Source organism: Podarcis bocagei, assembly GCF_964188305.1.
Source record: "Podarcis bocagei genome assembly, chromosome: 7".
Classification (NCBI taxonomy): domain Eukaryota; kingdom Metazoa; phylum Chordata; class Lepidosauria; order Squamata; family Lacertidae; genus Podarcis; species Podarcis bocagei.
The window spans coordinates 82,103,609-82,118,582 of record NC_138132.1 but is presented as its reverse complement, the minus strand read 5'-3'; the positions used below and the strand labels follow the sequence as shown (position 1 = coordinate 82,118,582).

At 44.8% G+C, this 14,974-nt stretch overlaps 1 protein-coding gene and 3 long non-coding RNA genes across 5 annotated transcripts; 1 reads left to right on the top strand and 3 right to left on the bottom strand.

The window, feature by feature from the left end:
- Positions 1-3,804: 3,804 nt before the first annotated feature.
- LOC308592065 lies at positions 3,805-5,173 on the bottom strand. 2 transcript variants are annotated; one of them, XR_014010335.1, is made up of 4 exons: positions 5,106-5,173; positions 4,788-4,936; positions 4,562-4,684; positions 3,805-3,965 (listed from the first exon to the last, which is right to left on the bottom strand). It is a non-coding gene; the product is annotated as an uncharacterized lncRNA (long non-coding RNA). The 2 variants fall into 2 exon arrangements; XR_014010336.1 differs by lacking the exon at positions 3,805-3,965 and having other exon boundaries at positions 4,416-4,684.
- Positions 3,953-4,407, top strand: LOC308592059. The gene is made up of 3 exons (XR_014010325.1): positions 3,953-4,053; positions 4,132-4,250; positions 4,364-4,407. It is a non-coding gene; the product is annotated as an uncharacterized lncRNA (long non-coding RNA).
- Positions 5,174-5,176: 3 nt separating the features above from the next.
- On the bottom strand, positions 5,177-6,217 carry LOC308591558 (uncharacterized protein; the record flags this gene model as incomplete). The annotated part of the gene is made up of 3 exons (XM_081202325.1): positions 5,177-5,526; positions 5,793-5,907; positions 6,039-6,217. The coding sequence occupies 3 exons, from the start codon at positions 6,215-6,217 to the stop codon at positions 5,341-5,343; spliced, it is 480 nt and encodes a 159-aa protein (XP_081058451.1). The 3' UTR covers positions 5,177-5,340.
- A 1,489-nt stretch (positions 6,218-7,706) lies between these two features.
- LOC308592086 lies at positions 7,707-9,976 on the bottom strand. The gene is made up of 2 exons (XR_014010363.1): positions 9,901-9,976; positions 7,707-9,239 (listed from the first exon to the last, which is right to left on the bottom strand). It is a non-coding gene; the product is annotated as an uncharacterized lncRNA (long non-coding RNA).
- Positions 9,977-14,974: the final 4,998 nt, after the last annotated feature.

Sequence of the window (14,974 nt, the reverse complement as noted above, 5' to 3'; positions counted from 1 at the left end):
GGGTGGCAGAGTAACCCCGCACCCAGATTTTAGCCGTAACAGTTCCCTATTGGTAGGAGAAAATAACAGAGGCCAACCAGAGAATATTGAGAAGCAAAGCAGCTAGTAAGCCTGATCTTTATTGATCTGTTGCAACAGGGTGCTCCCCTCACACGCAGGAGGAGGAGGAGGGACCCAGAAAAATGGCGTGCAAGGCCTTATAAAGACTTCTAAAATTGCCACCCTGTGGATTATATGGATGCAAAGCATTGGAAGACACAAGACTTACCCACCTTGGAAGAATGGCAGATGCAACTAATAGATTACATGGAAATGGCGGAAATGACTGGCAGAATCCGAGACCAGGGAGAAGAGTCGGTGGAAGAAGATTGGAGGAAATTTAAAACTTATTTACAGAAATATTGTAAAATTTTTGAATGCTGATGACACTGAAATGAATTGAAGGGGTTCTAGCAACAAGGTAAAATGTAAGATGGGATTGATAATAGATAAACTAATAGGATATGAATTTGCTGAACCAATTCTTAAAAGGGATACAAAAAAGGGAGGCGTGAGGAATTCAGGAAAATAAGTTAACTAAAGATGAGAAATCAAAAAAGAGGGAGTTTTGTTTTCTTTTATATGTGTTTTTTCTTCTTTTTTGTGTTTAAGGTTTGTATTTTTGTTTTTTGTAATTTTGTATTTTTCTGTTTTTGTATTTTTCTGAACTTTTCTATTGATAAAACTTAATAAAATATTTTTTTAAAAATTGCCACCCTGTAGATAAAGACCACCCCCAGAAACACATCACAGAAAAGGCGGTCTAAACAGAAATTTGAATGTTGTTTTTCTCCTGTCCTTGTTTATCTCCCGTCTGGCAGGTTACTTGATTGGATTGCCTGGGGAGCCTGGCCATTCTTTTGTAATAATAATAATAATAATAATAATAATAATAATAATAATAATAATAATAATTTTTATTTATACCCCGCCCTCCCCAGCCAAGGCCGGGCTCAGGGCGGCTAACAAGCAATAATAAAAATAAGTTGAATGAATACAACTTAAAAACAACATTAAAATACAACATTAAAATATTGAAGCATTAAAATATTAAAATCCTGCAGGGCCCTGGTCTCATGAGGCAGAGCGTTCCACCAAGCCGGAGCCAGTGTTGAAAAGGCCCTGGCTCTGGTTGAACCTAATCTGACTTCCTTAGGGCCCAGGACTTCTAGGGTGTTACTATTTATGGACCTTAAGGTCCTCCACGGGGCATACCGGGAGAGGCGGTCCCGTAGGTACGAGGGTCCTAGGCCGTGAAGGGCCTAGGATAGTGATAAATTGTAGTGATAAATACTTAGTTCCTGGGCCATGTCACAGGCTCACACCTTATTCATATCTTAAATGTGCCCTTAAGACAGGATTTGTGAAGGAAAAGACAACGGGGAGGCTTTTCCATTTTCCTTTGACCTTGCAGAGAAAACATTTGGTCAGTTTGGGACAGTTTGGGAATCAAAATGGTTCCAGGTCGGTCTTCCTGTGCTGATCTATGTACGTGCTTGGTTGGCACACTTATGAACATTACCATATGTCTAAGACCATAAAATTCCTATCACACAAGAGAGAAACCTACTCAAGGAAAGTCACTGGAAGTGGTGGAGGAAGAAGGGGGAAATAGAGAGGAAAGAAAAATGGTTTTGTGGAAGAGAAAGCAATGAAAAGAAAAGGAGAGCAAGAGGGAACAGGTGGAAACAAAATCACACCATCTAACTGCTAGGTCAGTTGGAATATGTCTCCATTGGCAGCTGCAGCAACATGTTCTTCCCAAAGCAACACAGAACCTTGTGTGCACCTTCAAAGACCATTAAATGCATTGTGGCTTGAGCTTTCACAGACTAGAGTTGTGGTTTTAGCTGCAAGAGATATGGATAGGAAAACAGGAAGCTGCGTTGTAAAGGCATGGTGCCGATGTGAGCCTGAAGGATTGGCACCACCCTCAGCCAACGGCCCAGCAGTGTCTGTCAGCGCTCTTGTTTCCCATTTGGCTGGCTTTGCTTAGACCCATCTTGCATTCGTTTCAAAACTGCCAGCCTCAGGCGTGGGATCGTCCAGAAAGCAGGTGCGAGCTGGCACATGGCGATGCCAGGACCCAGTTCAAGATTCCCGAGGCGTTCGGTTAGATTGCCCGAGACAGGATGTTTGCATTGCTCCATCCATCTCCCGTCATTCCCATGGCAACTGAGCGATGTGCAGACAGCGTCTGCAAAAGCCGGCATGAAGGAGGGCAAAAGTTAAGCTGCCCGTTTAGAAAAACCACACACTTATACCAGGATGGGACTCTTTTGCAATAAGCTTGCCAGCCTCTCCTTTTGTTCCCTTGTCAGATCACGCAAAAGCAATCCCCGGCTTGATTTGGTCACCAGGGGCTGGGGTGGTCCATTTAAACCCTGCTTCTCACAGCTGTTGCCATTTCACACACTCCTGCCTTTTCCTCTGCTATAGCCTGGCATGCAGGGGCTCCCGAAAGAGACCAAGATGAGCAAACCAGCCCATCGAGGAGGCTTGCAGGCGTGGGGGAAATGGCTGCTTCTCCTGAACTGAATTTATTAAATTTCTGTTTTACATTTTAGAATATTCACTTAAACAACCTTAAAATATCAATGACATCCCTTCCTCTCTTCCCATGGTTCATTTTGCACAACGTAAATCCCTGCATATTTTATATAAACTAAACCATTCAGTAGTCCATTAGATCCGCAAGCTGCGCGTATTCCATCAGTTTAAGTTGCCATTCTTCTTTAGTTGGGACCTCTCTCCTTTTCCATTTTTGGGCTAACGAAACATGAGCCACAGTAGTGGCATACATAAATACCCTTTTTTGACACCTGGGAATTTCCATCTGAGTTATCCCCAGGAAAAAGGATTCTGTTTGTTTGTTTGTTTGTTTTAAAGGAGCTTTCCAAACTTTTCATGCTGGTGACACACTTTCATGCTGGTGACACACTTTTTAGACATGCATTATTTTGCAACACAGTAATTCAGTTTTACTAACGAACCAGAGGTTAAACTAACCCCTTTCCAGTCCCAAGAGAAGCATTTGCACAAGACACTGCAGCCAGCACAGTAACCTGTCGCGACACAGAGTTTGGAAAGCTCTGCTTTAGCCGGTTCCTCAATTTCCTTCCCAGGCGATTTTGGATTGACATCTTGGCTTGGCCCCTAAATCTCTACCAGACGGGGACTGGGTTGGTGATGGGAGCTGGAGTCAAAAGACCTAGTGTAGCATCCAGGTATCTTAACTAGCCTTGCCTGCCTCTTTTTTCCATGTTGCTGGTTTTCATGGAGTCAATATGGCTTGGATTGTGGCTGTAGCACAACAAGGTTGCCACAGAGTGCTGTGTTTACTGCCCCAGGAGAGATAATAATCATGAGCTGAGAGTAGGGCTGGGTGATACATCATCCAAAGCTGGTTTGAAGTCCATATTGTGATAACGATTTCATAATTTTTGACCTGGCAATATATCCTGAATCATGATTTGTGTGTGTGCTATGCTATACAATGCAGGAAAAACTGTGAAGCCAGGCAATGCCTCTACATAGCTCCATCCTTATGACTACATTATTACATGAGCACTGTTCCACAGCATTTGATATTTTCTTTTTCTTTTTTATAATAATCTTTATTAAATTTTCAAAAGGTTACAAACAGCAAAACAGAAAAGAAAAAAAAGAAAGAGAAAAAAGAAGAAAACCAAAGAACACACAAAAAACCAAAGGAAATTTCCAACTTTTAACACTCATTTTCAGTAACTTCTTTTCATGACTTTCATGCCAGTGTCTCTGCAAAGGAAAGCCAAAGGGTTAGTTTGGGTCTTGCTCACCCCCACCCCATGCTGGGATGCATTCTTCCAGTCTTACCTTCGTTGTGCCGCAGGATGGGCAGAAGATGGCAGAGAGCCTTTGCTGCCCTCTTCCAGGCGATTTCCTGTCTTTGTGCACTGGATCAAGACCCACAGAGCAGGCAGAGGGCAGCAAAGGCTCTCTGCCATCTTCTGCCCATCCTGCGGCACAACCAAGGTAAGACTGGAAGAATGCATCCCAGCATGGGGTGGGGGTGAGCAAGACCCAAACTAACCCTTTGGCTTTCCTTTGTAGAGAAACTGGCACGAACGTTAAGGAACCAAACATTCATCATCAGAGCTGAGAAGGTCCTCAAATCCACCGGAGGACCGGTTCCTGAACTGTTCGTGAATAATTGTTCCTCTCTTCTCAGGGTAAGTCGCTGTCTCTCAAGCCACATGTTCTGGGTTCCGCAGAGGCAGCACCTGGGCTTTCTGCTCCCCAGCCCTGCCCTGTGGGCATCTCTGACCTTCCTCTCTCACTTCAGGTCTTTGGCGCCTTTCTCCCTGCGGAGCAGCTCTTGGAGGCCAAGATTCGTACAAGATAAGGCAGCACTCCGAAGGATGTCGTTGCTGAAGGTCTTGCTCTGTGGGCAAAGACAAAGGAGCAGTGGCATCAGAGAGGCTTGAGAGCGCAGCAGAAGAGCCTTGCACTCCCAGAGACATGCCTGGGCAAAGCTGCCAACAAAGCAGAGGGACCTTATCATATGCTTGGCAGCCTGGTGGAGAGCAAAGTGGAGGCTAAATTTGTTGGAACGAGCCCACCACTTGACTTCTGGGGCTAGATAGGAAATAGCCCTCCTTGCGGCCTGCAACACAAGAAGAGGGTTACAAATTGCAGTACATAGTCTCGGAAGCTCCTGAGAACAATCCCTCCCTCCTACTGCATAAGTCCACCTCTTTGGCCCTCACCTTGGCCACTTCGTCCTCGTCTTCGAGGTGAATGAGGACCACAACCAGTTCATGAATGGCATCCTCTTCTGTTGCTGTCTTTGGTCTCTCACCCAGCCCTGAAGCAGCCCCAGATGTTCGACGGCTGATGCCCGGACGCAGGCTTCCTCCTATAAGCAGAAAATATCAGAGGTTGTGTTTCTCATCAGATCACTTTCCAGAGGAACACCCTCCTGAAGCCAGAACATCTCCGCTGCATGCCAGTCTAAACGCCACCCTTCCTCTTCCAAAGCGTTCCTCCACCACCAGGTGTGATGTCATGTTTCCCCTCATACTCACATGGGCAGCCAGGCCGCAGTAGGTTTCTGCCAGCATCTTCAGGTCTTCCTCTCCCAGCTCCCTGGAATTCTGGGAGGACATCAGCATCTACATAAGACAGGGATTCCAGCAGCGAGAGCCGCAGAAGCGAAGGGTCCTACACAAAAGAGAGAATCTTTTCAAAGGTCTGAAAGGCCTCATGCCTTTTAGCACAGGCCCTTCAGTATTGTGCCAGCAAAAGAGTGCTGGGCCATGATTAGAATCGAGATCTGTACCCCCCCTTCCTCCCTCCCTCCCTCTGAGCATCACTTGCCATGCCAGAGTCCAGAAGCAGGGATATCCCTCTGATGCTGAGCTTCCGGACTTGCAGGTAGTCATGTTCCAGCCAGTTGAGGAGCTGCTCCAGTGTATCCTCACAGGGAAGCAGATGGCAGCTGAGCAGCTAAAGAGGCCCAAAGAGAAAGAAACTCTTCAGTGATGAGAGGTTGAGGCACGTTCTCCTTTTACCCACCATTTGCAATTCTGCACAGAGCAAACCACTGAAGTGAATGGACCAAAGTTTGCCATGTACATCAAATCCAATGGGTCTACTCTGAGGAGCACTAAAACAGGCAACAGTCCTTAGGCTCAAAGTAGCCCAACACTCGGCAGAAACCAAGCCAGGGCCTCCTTGCTGCACCCATTTCCTCCCGCGTCAGTGCCCCTCACCTCAATGTAGATAGCTGCCGCGACTTGTGACACCCTGGCAAAATCCTGGTCCTCGAGAGCAGCGATGATGCTTTCCACCATGGGAGGAATCCACCAGCTTCGCTTTCCGACAGCTCTGAAATGGAGAAGCAGATCTTGGTAAGGAAGGGAAAGACACCGCAGGAAGCAAACGGGCACAGTCTGATCCCGTGCCTTCAGCTCCGTTTGCCAGACCACTGGGGAAGGTCACCGCGTTCTTCCTCTTACCTCACCATGGCAGACAACCCCTGGCTGAAAGTCTCCCGGCAGAAAAGTTGGTCAACGGTGGCCGCCTCCACTTGCTCTCCAGTGGTGCCAAGAAGGAAGGTGCAGAACTTCCTCTGGAAGCAAAGCAAGACCAGTTTTACCAGGAGGGTCATTGGCACACACTCAAATTCTTTCCCCATCCTTCCTCCCTAGCAGCCGCCTGAAGGAGAGCCTCCATTGGAAAACCAAGCTGGACTGGAAACCCCTTGAGGTTGAAGGGGAATTTGACCAAACTTGTATTATTGGCTTTGGTGAAAACCAACTTGAATTTCTGTTTTGCATTTAAATCTAACCCTGTTTTTTAAATCTACCCCTTACCCTTCCCTTCCTTTCTTCAAATGGTAATTTAGCCAAGAGGTGCAACACTTTAAGTGGTATAACAGATTTGCTAAATCATGCACTCCATACATGCACAGAGGCTATACTAGTTTAAAAACGAGAACCTGTCTAAACCTCCATAGGAAAAGTGCCTTGCAGGGGCAAGGAAAATATCCCATCTCATCACTAAAGAGTTTCTTTCTCTTCATGAGGGAGGGGGGAGTGGCCGGAGCCATAGTACCTACGAATGTACCCCCACCCACTAGGGATACACTTCATTTGCCAGTAGGTACATGGGGGGGGGGGAGGGAACAGCATTCACTTTCAGGCTTCCCAAAAGACATGAGTGAAAGGAAAATATATAGAAAAACACTTCTGTTAATAACCACCATCAAATAAAGAGATGTTACTACAAGTAGCTCTAAAACACTGGTTAGTAACAAAACACCTTTAAGTGCAGACAGGAACACTGTTCAATAACTCTGGTGCTATTGATAGGAAAACAGGATAGAACAAGTGGAGCACTGCTGCCCTCATGACCATCCTTACACGGTGCTAATAAATGTTGATGTTGCATTTGTTGTTTTGTTGCATTTGTTTGTTAATAAAAGCCTCATTTTTTTTCTATTTATCCACCAACAGCAGTGCTAATTTAGTGGACAACAAAAGTGTCTTAGATTAACGTTCCCCACACTTGTCAGGAGAGGAGTGTTTATGCCATGGCAAGTGCATAGTCCATGGCAAAAGTGCTCCTGTTTCCCAATATGCGTTTATACATGCCTAAATCTCTCTTCTTCAGCAGCAGACAGACCCTATCTGTACCTGATAGACTACACAAGATCTGGTAATCAGCCAGTGATACAACTGAGAGGGAGGAGAGAAGAATGGAAAACAAGAGCCAGCTTCTTCTTTTTTTCTAAAATAAAATTGTTCAGTAAAACTACAGATATACAATGCAATTGTTTGCTCTACAGAGATGTATTTTATACACCTTGAAAAAACAATTCAAGAAAGAGAAGAGCAACTCCTATGGTTTCTGGTAAATGTTATTTGGAAGCATTGCTGCCTCCAACAGTGGAGGGCAGAGCATAGCCATCACGACTATTTGCAAGGAGTAGCTCTCTCCTCCTCCTCCTCCTCAGATTTGTCTGATCTTTTAAAGCCATCTAAGTTGATGGCTACTTCTGCCTCCTGTGGGAGTTCCATGGTTTAACAATGTGCTGCATGAAAAAGAACTTTATTTAATCTGTCCTGAATCTTCCAACAGTACCTATGCTTTTATATTCTTCCTCCCTCCCTCCCTCCCCTGTCTTTTTCCCTGACTGAACTCAAGGCTTACTGTTAATAACTGCCTCAACTGACATAACTGCCTCTGGCAAAGGTGTATGACATCACAGAATTCAAACTTACAATGCTGTATCTTTAATTGTATTTTTAATATAACTATTCCTATTGCTTTTCAAAATGTATTAAAATTTGAATTTTGTACGCAGCTCCTGGCACATGTGCTAAACAACAGGCAGAAGAAGAAAACCATTAAGTGGTCTTCCACAAGACCCTTAGTAATTTTCAAGTGGTCTGGGTTAAGGTGGGGTTGTTTGAGAACCATTTCCTCTGGGCAAACCCTTCGCACCCTTTGATGAACTCATGAGGTAAATCTGTTGTGAATTTAATTTCATACTGTGGCTCATTAGGAAAGCCAAATGCCCTTGGAAGAGCTTCCACAAAATGAATATAAGCAAGGCCTTCTCTCAGGGGGAAAAAAAAACCCCTCAAAATAAAAACTCCTTTGAAGCCACATGACAAAACTCCTGAGGGAATTTGTATTTATTTGTTTGATGAACACGCTGTCTGTTATCCCTGTTGGAAATGCATCTCTGATCCTTCAGACCTTGAGAGGCAGTTATCTAGAGAAAATAATTTGAACTTTGCATTCAAGCGCCTTCTGTGGGGAAAAGAGCAGGAAACTCCTCAGATGGAAGAACACTCCCATGTCTCTGCCCCCCGGCCTGCTCAAACCCCGGCCTGCTCTCAGGAGAAAAGTGTGTTCTGAGGAGAAAAATCTTCGATATCTTCCCCACTGAAACAACACTGGCAATTGCTAGAATTCCCCACCAGACACATCACCCCAAATGTTTTTGAGGGGAACCGACAGTTCACCTCAAGGTTGACTGAGGTTTTGAGGGAAACTCCTCATGTCTCCTCAATGGGGGGCGGGGGGGCATGTTGGACATCCAGACAACCACCAATTTGCTATGCCATATACATAACAACACTTATTTATTTTGATTTTTTTCTTCTTCTCCCTCCCTCCTTCCCTTCCCTGCCTTTTTCCCTGACTGAACTCAAGGCTTACTGTTAATAACTGCCTCAACTGACATAACTGCCTCTGGCAAAGGTGTATGACATCACAGAATTCAAGCTTACAATGCTATAGCCTTTGTGAGCATTAACCATTTCTTTTCTTTTCTTTTCTATTTTCTCCTCTACTTTTCCTTTCTTTTCTCTTTTCTTCCCTCCCACTTCCCATTGTTCATCAAAAGATCTCAGGGCGGTTTACTTTGTATTTTGGATGCTTTCATCCCACAAACCCCTTCTCAGACAAAATGCTATGTACAATCATTATTATCTTTAAACATTTTCAGTCCCATTTTGTTTTGAAGAGAGTTGAAACTTTCTTTTGCCTGAGGTTGCGTTAGACTATCTGCTATCATTTCCTTTGCAGAACAATATGACAAGTTTACAAGTTCTTCCCATATAACTTCATGTATGAAATGAGATTTCATTTTGGATATGCTTTGTTCTTGCACAAAATTTATCACTTTGAGTCAGCTCTAGACAGCTCTGGTTGTTGTGATAGGAATTTTATGGTCTTAGATATATAGTAATGTTCATAACTGCACATACATAGATCAGCACAGGAAAGCCAACCTGGAACCATTTTGATTCCTAAACTGACCAAATCCTTTCTCTGCAAGGTTAAAAATGGAAAAAGCCTCCCCATTGTCTCTTCCTTCACAAATCCTGTCTTAATCTGTGTTTGAATAAGGTGTGAGCCTGTGACCTGGCCCAGGAAATAAGTATTTTACCACTACAAAAGAATGATCAAGTAACCTGCTAGACAGGAGATAAACAAGGACAAGAGAAAAACAACATTTAAATTTCTGTGATGTAGGTGGGATGTATCTGAGGGGTGATCTTAGGTTACACCCCTTCTGTGATGTATGCATAATGTTTCTGGGGGTGGTCTTGATCTAGAGAATGGGAGTTTCAAAAGTCTTTATAAGGCCTTGCAGGCCATTGTTCTGGGTCCTCTTCCTCTCCTGCGTGTGAGGGGAGTACCCTGTTGCAACAGATCAATAAAGATCAAGCTTACTAGCTGCTTTGCTTCTCAATATTCTCTGGTTGGCCTCTGTTATTTTCTCCTACCAATAGGGAACCTATGTAAGGACTCTATATGGGCTCTTGGATACCCCATAAGGGAAAAGGGCATATTTTTATTTACAACATTGTCCTCCATTAGTTGAATTGGTTTCTCTCTCACTAGACCATAGTCTTTCATTAGTTGATCAAACCACTTTAATTCTCTTCTGGCTCCTCAGAATCTAGCACTAAAAGGGTTTTAGAATTAATTCAAGAATTTGGTCAAGTAGCAGGATTTAAACTGAACAAGTTAAAAACTAAGGTTTTAGAGAAAAATTTAACACCGATTGAAAGAGAGAGGTTTCAGATTGAGACAGGTCTGACTGTGGTTAAGAAAGTGAAATACTTGAGGATTGTCATAAGAGAATCAGGGTCAGAGAGGGGAATAAAGGTAAAATGATCCTAATGATATCATCCTACCCCAAAGTCCCACAATAATAATAAACTGCCTTAAAATCAAAAGGTATAAGAATCAAGGCAGTCCCTTTGTTCAGGGTCTCTGACTCCGTGTCATTGCGTGAGCGGGGACCCTGTTGCAACAGTTTTTTGTGTTATTTTTTTCTGTTCTTTCAATAAAGATCAGGCTTTGCTTTTTCCAATCCTGGTGTGGTCTCTGTCTCTTCCCGACCGGTACAGAGCCTTCACTTGCGCTCCTTCCGGGGCCCTGGTCCTTCTCCTGAGGAGGGGGGCCCTTGGGGAGGCAATTAAATATTTATTTCAGGTGCATGTCTGCTATGTGTGCACCTTCAGATCTGTGTAACACTCATGCCAACTTTGGTTGCCCAGTGCCTGCAAGCCCCCTGCTGTGACATCATAGAATGCTTGCAGTTGTTGTTTTTTTTAAACCACACCAGCAACTGCTCATCAGGAGCAAAACTGAGCAGCTTCTGTGAGTGAAGTAAAGAGCTGTTTCTCAGAAGGGGAAACCCTGGGAGAGACTAGGGTTCAAATCCCTCCTTACTCAGCTGTGCAGCTCACTGGGTGACCTGGGGCCAGGTTGTGGGGATTAAATGAGAAGGCGAGAACTATGCATGTCATCTTGAGCTCCTTGGAGAAAAAGATGGGATATCAATGCAGACGCCCTCAGAAGGTTTTTTATACACAAGAGGTTGGGTGGCCATTTGCAAGGGATTCTTTAATTGAATTCCTGTTTTGCAGGAGATGGGACTAGATGCACCTTGGGGTTCTTTCCAAATCTACAATTCTATGATTTTGTTTAAGGGTCATTTTATTGATTAGATTGGAAACCCCTTCGGGACTACTCTGAGATGCCAAGTTGGATATAAGCGCCATAAATGACAAAAGAGAGAGACATGGCAGCCTGTGAATGACCCCAGGCAGCTGGCAGAAGGCACATATCTCCAATAACCAGACTGTCTTATGTGAGGATATCCACCCCAGCCTCCCTACGCCTCTGCAAGGAGAAGCCTTTTGCGGGGGCAACCGGGGGGGGGGGTCCCTTGCAAAAATCAGAAGTATTAATCACTTTTGCTTAGCTGAATATGTTAATCCCATATGGAGTCCTTAAGTAGGTCCGCTATCGGAAGCAGAAAATAACCGAGGCCAACCAGAGAATATTGAGAAGCAAAGCAGCTAGTGAGCCTGATCTTTATTAACTGTTCCAACAGGTTGCTCACAGCCACACACAGAAGGCAGGAGAGACCCAGAAGAAAGGTGTGCAAACTCTTATATGGACTTTTGAAATTTCCACCCTGTACCTCAACCCCCCCCCCAATAAATCATACATACATCACAGCAGAAGGGACGGTCTACAACAAAATCTTGTCTGGCAGGAAACCTGTTGATGGGTTTACCTGGAGAGCCTGGCTATTCTTTTGTGATGATAAATACTTATGGTAATTCCTCACAGGCTCACCCTATTCATATCCAAATGTGCCCTTAAGGCAGGATTTGTGAGCACAGAGACAATATCTGAGGTCACTGAAGTAGATAGGTAGCCGTGTTGGTCTGCCATAGACAAAATAAAAAAATTCCTTCCAGTAGCACCTTAAAGACCAACTAAGTTAGTTCTTGGTATGAGCTTTCGTGTGCATGCACACTTCTTCAGATACACTGAAACAGAAGTTGCCAGATCCTTCTATATAGTGAGAAGGTGGGGAGGGGTGTTACTCAGAAGGGTGGTGGGAATGGGAGATAGGCAGATAGCTGAGAGAGCCTGTTGACGACTCTTAACGACTGTAATAGGTCTTACAGGAAAAGGCAAGGGGTGAGAAGGTGAGAAATGGTTTAGTCATGTATAGTGAGATAAGAATCCAATGTCTTTTTCAGCCCAGGTCTTTCCATGGTTTTAAGTTTGGTAATGAGTTGTAATTCAGCAGCTTCTCTTTCCAGTCTATTTCTGAAATTCCTTTGTAGTAAAACAGCTACTTTGAGATCTTGTATAGAATGTCCTGGGAGATTGAAGTGTTCTCCTACTGGTTTCTCTGTTTTGTGATTCTTGATGTCAGATTTATGTCCGTTTATTCTTTGGCGTAAGGTTTGGCCTGTTTGTCCAATATAGAGAGCTGAAGGACACTGTTGGCATTTGATGGCATACACAATGTTAGACGATGAGCAATTAAATAGTCCCGAGATGGTATGTGTGATGTTTGTTGGGGCCAGTAATGGTGTTGTCCGGGTGTATGTGGCAGCAAAGTTGGCATCTGGGTTTATTGCAGGCTCTGGTGCCAGTGTCTGTGTTAAGTCTGGTTGTAGTATTATTGTGGGTTAGGAGTTTTTTAAGATTGGGTGGCTGTCTGTAGGCAATGAAAGGTCTTCCTCCCAGAGCTTGAGAAAGAGAACTGTCATTGTCCAGGAGAGGTTGTAGATCTCTGATGATGTGTTGTACTGTTTTAACTTGGGAGCTGTATGTGATGACTAGAGGTGTTCTGTTATTTTCTTTTTTGGGTCTGTCTTGCAGCAAGTTCTCTCTGGGTATCAGTCTGGCTCTGTTGATCTGTTGTCTAACTTCATCTGCTGGGTATTTTAGTTCTGAGAAGGTTTGCTGTAGATCTCTTAGGTGAGAGTCTCTGTCTGTAGAATTGGAACAGATGCGGCTGTAACATAGTGCCTGGCTATATACAATGGACTGTTTGGTATGTTTGGGATGGTAGCTAGAGGCATGTAGATATGTTTGTCGGTCAGTTGGTTTGCGGTATAAGGTGGTGTCTATGCGCCCATCCTGTATTTCACTGAAAGAGTGAAAATGGCTTTAGGACTGTTTTCCTATACTGCTTCAGACATTTTGTGTGTTTGTGCGCACGCATGTGCCTGCGTCTGGTACATTTATGAACATTTATTTTATATCTTAGACCTTATAATCCTCACAACACTTTGATAAAATACGTATTTTGTTATGTGCAAATGGCTTTAGATGCCTATTAGGTCCATAAATTACCATCTAGCATATATTCAACACCAAAAACAGCGACAATTCGTTGTTGATAAAGGACAGCTGGACATATAAGGGCCCCATTACTTTCAGTAGGTTAGGGCCTCATCAAACCTAAATCTGGCCCTGGGTGTGGAATAAGAAAAGACAGTGAAGAAGAAATGAGGCCAAGAGAAAAGACAGATGGAAAAATACCACCATCTGAGGCAGGCAACTCCCTTGTTTTTCAAGCCAAACAAGAAAATGACTGAAGGGGGGGAAATATGAGTGAAAATACTGAGAATAGGAAAAGGAGACGGCAGGAGAAAAAGGAGATAAGAAAATGTGGCAAGCGGGTATTGTAAAAAATTGCCCTCTTCCCTTATGGGGTATCCAAGAACCCATATAGAGTCCTTACATAGGTTCCCTATTGGTAGGAGAAAATAACACGAGGCCAACCAGAGAATATTGAGAAGCAAAGCAGCTAGTAAGCGTGATCTTTATTGATCTGTTGCAACAGGGTGCTCCCCTCACACGCAGGAGGAGGAGGAGGGACCCAGAAAAATGGCGTGCAAGGCCTTATAAAGACTTCTAAAATTGCCACCCTGTGGATTATATGGATGCAAAGCATTGGAAGACACAAGACTTACCCACCTTGGAAGAATGGCAGATGCAACTAATAGATTACATGGAAATGGCGGAAATGACTGGCAGAATCCGAGACCAGGGAGAAGAGTCGGTGGAAGAAGATTGGAGGAAATTTAAAACTTATTTACAGAAATATTGTAAAATTTTTGAATGCTGATGACACTGAAATGAATTGAAGGGGTTCTAGCAACAAGGTAAAATGTAAGATGGGATTGATAATAGATAAACTAATAGGATATGGATTTGTTGAACCGATTCTTAAAAGGGATACACACTGCTCCCCTCCCACTTTGCTGCTTCAAAGGGAGCCCGGGAGGAGGGAATCTGCTGCAGCCTCGAGCAGCGAAGAGGATCCATGGGTCCCCTCTTTTCCTCCTCCGTGGTTGCTTTGAAGCAGGAAAGTGGGAGAGCTGCTTACACGAGTGTAAACTGCCCCCCTCCCACTTTCCTGCTTCAAAGCAATTACGGAGGAGGAATCCGCTGAAGCCTCCAGCAGCGGAGGATCCATGGTCCCCTTCCTTCCCTCCTCCGTAGTTGCTTTGAAGGAGGAAAGTGGTAGAGGAGCTGCTTACACGAGTGTAAGCTGCTCCCCTCCCACTTTGCTGCTTCAAAGGGAGCCCGGGAGGAGGGAATCTGCTGCAGCCTCAAGCAGCGAAGAGGATCCATTGGTCCCCTCTTTCCCTCCTCCGTGGTTGCTTTGAAGCAGGAAAGTGGGAGAGGAGCTGCTTACACGAGTGTAAACTGCCCCCCTCCCACTTTCCTGCTTCAAAGCAATTACGGAGGAGGAATCCGCTGCAGCCTCGAGCAGCGGAGGATCCATGGTCCCCTTCCTTCCCTCCTCCATAGTTGCTTTGAAGGAGGAAAGTGGGAGAGGAGCTGCTTACACGAGTAAGGGAGCCCGGGAGGAGGGAATCTCAAAGGGAGCCCGGGAGGAGGGAATCTGCTGCAGCTTCCCCCAACTCCCGCAGAAGCCGCGCGCTCTTTAAAGGGGCTGTGCGGCTTCTCCTGGCTTTTCTGGGAGGTGGGGGGATTCCCCCACCTCGTAGAAAAGCCCGCAGGAGCCGCGCAGCCTTTAAAGAGGGTGCCGCTCTTGGGGGCTTTTTCCCCAGGAGGGAGAAGGTACTGCTGCAGCCAGTCA